This window comes from Protobothrops mucrosquamatus, unplaced genomic scaffold (genome assembly GCF_001527695.2).
Source record: "Protobothrops mucrosquamatus isolate PMUCROS unplaced genomic scaffold, P.Mucros_1.0 scaffold710, whole genome shotgun sequence".
Lineage (NCBI taxonomy): Eukaryota > Metazoa > Chordata > Lepidosauria > Squamata > Viperidae > Protobothrops > Protobothrops mucrosquamatus.
In genome coordinates, this window is record NW_015386991.1 from 278270 (window position 1) to 284090 (window position 5821).

At 41.8% G+C, this 5821-nt stretch overlaps 1 protein-coding gene across 2 annotated transcripts in view; it reads left to right on the forward strand.

The window, feature by feature from the left end:
• The window catches only part of SMUG1 (single-strand-selective monofunctional uracil-DNA glycosylase 1), a 12117-nt gene extending 6505 nt beyond the window's left edge, over positions 1-5612 (forward strand). For both annotated transcript variants that reach the window (XM_015818267.1, XM_015818266.1), the window contains one exon: positions 4907-5612. In XM_015818267.1, coding sequence (XP_015673753.1) covers positions 4907-5434 — 528 coding nt within the window. In that variant the 3' untranslated portion in view covers positions 5435-5612. The remainder of the gene's footprint in view (positions 1-4906) is intronic.
• The last annotated feature ends 209 nt before the right edge of the window (positions 5613-5821 follow it).

Consider the following 5821-nt stretch of genomic DNA (forward strand, 5'->3'; position numbering starts at 1 on the left):
GGGAGCCACAGAGTCAAACTCCTCCCATATAATCGTCTCAAGACCTGCTCCCTCCACCTCCCCCGGGGCCACCCAGTCGGAGTCCAAGCCCTCTCGGATCCGAGCGACTTTGTCATTCAGATATTGTGCAAAATCCTCAGCCCTCCCCACCAGGGGGTCCCCCCCCTCAGTTGAAGGAGGGAGCGGGTCACCCTGAAGAGGGTGGCTGGGCGATTATCTGATGACGCAATGAGGGTGGAGTAGTAATTAGACCTCGCCACCCTCATTGCCACAAGGTAGGATCTAACATGTATCCTTACCTGTGTTCGGTTGGGTTCGGTTCGGGTAGCCCTCCAACTGCTCTCTAGGCGTCTTTTCCGGCGTTTCATCTCTCTCAGCTCCTCGGTAAACCAAGGAGCTAGTTGAGATCTACGTCGGGTCAGAGGCCGCAACGGCACGACTTTTCTTTCTTTTCTATTTTCTTTTTCTCTTTTCTTGCACTTTTAACTTTCTCTTCAATTTCTTTTCCTTTTTTCCCTTCCTTTATATTAGTTTTATCTTCATTTTAAATATACATATAAGCATTTAATGCCAAAATGTAGTCTATAGAATGCAGCTAAAAACCAATGGGAGATTCACAAACCCACCTTTTCAGTGTTCATGAAATTTGCATCCAGTGTTGTATAGGAGCATAGGAATTGTTGCTAATTCTGTTTTTAGGTTATTCTTAAATAACCTAATTTCAAATAGTTGTCTTTTTTTCATTTTTTGCAGAAACCAAGAGACTTTGGCTTTGCTATTTTTTTCCATAAACCCCCTCATTTTTAAAAGGAGACAGATACGTATCTTTGCTACAAGTGGAAAATACGTTATTTTCCTAGCCAAACCTTTTCTCAAATGCAAATTTCTGGATCAAGTAACATCTGAATTTCTAATCAAATCAAATTCTTTATTACAGATCAATGATCCAGACTAAATAAAACTTACTAAATAAAATCTACAGATTAGAGCTACAAGGTGGAACAAAAAAAAGCTACATAGTAAAGGATTTATATTCATATTTGCACTATTTTGCCGTCAGCAATATACGAATGTTACAAGCTAAGAAAACAAACTGTGCAACAGCAAGAGTTACCTTGGGGTCCTTGCTTATTACTAAGAATTGCATCTGAAATTCTTCAGTCTGTTCCAAAAATAGAATTACAAGAGGTGTTAGGATCTCTTTGCATGTGTATCAGTTGAAATTACAATATAAAAGAAGTTCCTGTTTCAAATCAAGCCATCATTACAGTGGCAAAGCCTTCCCACATATGGAATTTAATATCTGATTTTGTGATTCTAATTTCCCAGAGGTGCTATGAACTCACGTTAGCTCTTCTGTTATCAGAACTTAGGTGCTCATAGTTCAACACCCCAAAACCCTGCTTTGTGCATTCAGTTTAAAGACACACACTCAGTCTATGCAGATAAGCATATTTTGTATCACTGGGGACTGACTAATCCACCAATTTAGATTTCTTTCAGCTACAGATTTATTTTCCAAACATCCATTTGTCTTGTTCTAATTCAACATCAGTTTGTAATCTTGTCTTTTAAGAAGTCCTCTCCAAATTCCTTACTTGGTTTTAGGATTATTTACTGATGCATATATTTTCAGACAAATTGTGCAATGTTTTCTTCCCCTAGTATAATATTTGCAATAATACCCTTTTGTATGCACTGCATTGTTTCTGCAGGGTCTACCTTTTTATTGGTAGGGAAATAAAATTCACAGAAGAGCTGATACTTCCAGATAACCTTTTGAGGTTTGCTTAGTTAAGAAAGTATGTTAGATGAGTTCACAATAAAATGTGAATTAAACAAATTTGTTTCCCGTATCTAGATCCATTTAGTTCTGGGATTCCCACCTTGACACTCCTTTACGCCAGTGTATCTGAGAGAATTCTTGCCCCAAAAATATTTAAATATAAATTTTTTAAAAAAAATAAATATTTTTTTCCTCTTACTTTAAATGTGTCCTTTTTGGAGGCTATCGTGAGAAATCCCCGTAGTTTTTTTGTCAAGGTTTTTCAGAAGTGGTTTGCCCTTGCCTCCTTCACTGTCTCCCAGTTTCTAACCTGATGCTTTAACCACTACACCAGACTGGCTCTCTAGTTTAAAGACTACCTTCTTTTTAATTAAAAAAGTAAAAGAACCTAGCATTCTGTAAGAGAAAACACAATCCAGAATGCTTTCTAAGAAGGCCCGTGGTTTTCACATAGACTCGGTGGCGGCTGGATTGTTTTAAACGCACATCACCTAACCTTTGCACAAAGACTGGGAGTAAGTGAGGAGTTCATAGACAAAGTCTGTGCAGAAGGTGAGTTGGAGCAAGAGTAGCAGTGAGCAGCTCCGTCCATTTGGCAAATCAGATGCCATAGCAGTTATTTTACGAATGATAAATTCCTCACAGGAGACATTTTCTTTGATTATCTTAAAAGTCTGAAATGAGTTCAACTGCCCCCCCCTCCAAAGGATGGGACCCTGATCTAGTTCAACACTGCAGGCTGATTGGCTGCTGTTTCCAGGGGTTCAGACAGGGAAGAGTCCCAGCCTTGCTTGTAGCCGCCAATGATAAAACCTTAAGGCCTTCCTTAGAATTCCCACATTGTTTAGGGGAAGTCATGACAGCTAAATTGGTTTGAGTCCAATATAAATGCTGGAGCATAGATATTCCTTGGCTAGCATCCTAGTACATGTCATCTTTAATTATATGTGAGAAAGGTTATGGAGATGAAGGGTCTTGTATTACAGGAACCTCTGGAGGCTCCGTGCATTGTAGGCATAGAAACACCCTATGTCTCCTCTCCATATGCTCCTATTTTGGTTTTAATGATCATTTAGAAAAGTATACAGCTCACTTTCAACAACAGCATTCTCCATGCAGTCTGCAAACCTAAAATATCAGAACAGAAATAGTGCCGCGAAACAGCAAAAACAAACCTCACAATAACAGAGGAAATTTAAGCCAAAAGGGAACAAGACTGTAAAGGCCTGGGAGAACTTTGGCAAATGCTGAAAGGTTAATGGTAGACATTAAATGGGGTTTCCTGGAAGAGGACTTTGAAAGGTGGGGCACTCCACTGAAAAATGGCTCTTATTCCAGTCCCCACCAGGCTCCCTGTGGATGATGGGGGCCCTGAGAGAAGAGCTTCAGTGAAACCATTATCCCCGGATCAAAGTCGGAGGGAGCAGCAACATTAATGTACGACCACATCAATAACACATTAAGCCTATTGTCTCCATGCTAATTGAGACCTGGGAGTTCTCCTGAGACATAATAATAGTTGGGGGCTCAGAGAGGTGCACTTGGAACCATTTGCTAATGCTTCAGAGAGGCATGGAAAGGGCATCTCTCAACTTCGCCTAGGATTCCTGTCTTTCTATTGTTACTTATTTATTATTTTATTATAACTGCTGTTCTGAACCTTTCTTTTTTTTTAAAAAAAATAGTGAACATTGTCCGAAACTTGTTACAACTAAAGTGCAAAGTGGAAAAAAAAACTTTGCTATAGTACTGAGATCCTCGGTGGGTATATCTGTTCTTTGCAACATCAGACATGTCCACTACAAGCTTGGATGAATTGAGTTTCCAAAAAAAAAAAGAGAAAAGCTTCCATTTAGTTTAGCAAGCACCACTCTGGAGCCTTAATTAGCTCTGTGGAATCTGAGCTGCTCAGCCAAACACAGCCATTGGCTGGACCTCAGCTATTTCATCGTTTCCAATAAACCTCTATAGCTGGTTGTCCCAAAGGTGCTTTTTCAGAAGACAACTGCACTTTCTTTTTTCTCTTTGAAGACCTTTCGCTTGTCATCCAAAAAGCTTCTTCAGCTTCTTCTTTAGTGGAAGAAGCTTCTTGGATGAGAAGCGAAACGTCTTCAAAGAGAAAAAAGGAAGTCCAGTTGCCTCCTGAAAAAGCACCTTTGGGACAACCATGACCTCCACAGAGAATCTGAGAACCTCCATAGACCTCTATAGCTGGTGTGTTTCAAACTGCTCAAGAGTGAGATAGGAGAGTCCACTAGGCATTGTCCACTTTTCAATCCGTCCTGGGCCATCTTTACATACCCAAACTGAGAAATGTAAATGCGAGAACAATATACTGACGTTCACAGGATGTATAGGTCTTTTTACTTAGATACGAAGATGCTGGCTAAAGTAGCCTTACCCAAGCTGGTGAACTCCAAGTGTGTTAGGACAGCAGCTGTTGAAATACCCAGACAGCACACATAAATGTTCTTGAGATGTTGTTTAAATGGGAAACAACACCCAAAAGTGTTGAATAAAGAAAAATAGAATATTGTGGGGGATGTTGAGAAATGATAGTCCAACCTGTTTTGCATGTAAAAGCCGAGCTACAATATTAAGCTACACTGTATTCAATGAGATCACAACTGTTTTTGAACCATGGAGTAGATAAAATGCATTCCTCAGTAGTCCTCTGACTTGGAGCTTCAAGCTCTATTTCCTTCCTTCCTTCCTTCCTCCCTCCCTCCCTCCCTCCCTCCCTCCCTTCCTTCCTTCCTTCCTTCCTTCCTTTTCCTCACATTTTCCCATTTTCTTTCCATTGTGAATTTCAAAGTAACCCCCAAGGAGTTCTCATCTGCACTGGGCTGTATTGAGACCTTCTTGGCATGTGAGTTGCCTGAACTATTTCCTGAAAGGATACTAAGGAGCTAAATAAGAGGGAATAGAGTGGCACCCTGATGGAGAAATCTCTCCCTATTGAAGGGTGGAATATTTTGAGAGGAAAATCCCCTCCACTTTCAGGAGGATGATTTTTTCCAACTTGGGGGTTAAATGTCCACTGCAAATGTTGTGAAGCAGACCTCACTTCATGCCCACACCAAGAAACCTTTCTCATAACAGCATCTCTTTCTCCTCCAGGTGCCTTTTGGAGCAGTGCAGATTGTTCGAGACTGGCTGCAGATAAGCGGACAGGTGTCTCGGCCAGCGTGCGAACACCCAAAGAGGCCCATCCGTGGCTTGGAGTGCCCCCATACGGAGGTGAGCGGAGCCCGCTTCTGGGGCTTCTTCCGCTCTGTGTGCACCAAGCCTGAAAAGTTCTTCCAACGCTGCTTTGTACACAACCATTGCCCGCTGCTCTTTGTCAATCAAAGTGGGCGCAATCTGACACCGGCTGACCTGCCGGCTGCTCAGCGTGAACAGCTTCTTCAGATATGTGATGATGCCCTGTGTGAAGCTGTGAAATTATTGGGTGTTGCAACAGTCGTTGGGATTGGACGCTTTGCTGAACAGCGTGCCCGCAAGGCTCTGTCAGCTGCTGGTATCCCGGTACGGGTGGAGGGGGTGATGCACCCGTCCCCTCGCAATCCCAAAGCGAACAAAGGCTGGGATGCCATCATCCGAGCAAAACTGGAAGAGCTAGGCTTGATGGCTCTCATCGCGGACTAACTGAGAATTCCATGTTCAAGAAAGCAAAGAGCTCTTGCTTGGGTTCTCATGACTTCTGGATAATGGATCGGAAGCATTAATTCTTCTACTGGGCTCGTTGATTTGGCTTAAGAATCTTCTAGCCTTAGATCTACATATTTTTTACACTTTTACTTTCACTACTCTTATTTACATATATATATATATGCAAATATATATGGTGCTAACGCTTGTTTAGGCAGCTGTATTCAGTTGGCTGTCTGTGTCTTGGTATACTTCACGGTAGCTATTCATGTTGCAGTTTTGTGCAACAATATTCCAGTTGAGATTTTGCCTAGATCTTCGCCCTTTTGGAGTGGCATGGCTCCTTAACACTACTTATGCTGATGGGCTACCAATTGAGTTAGC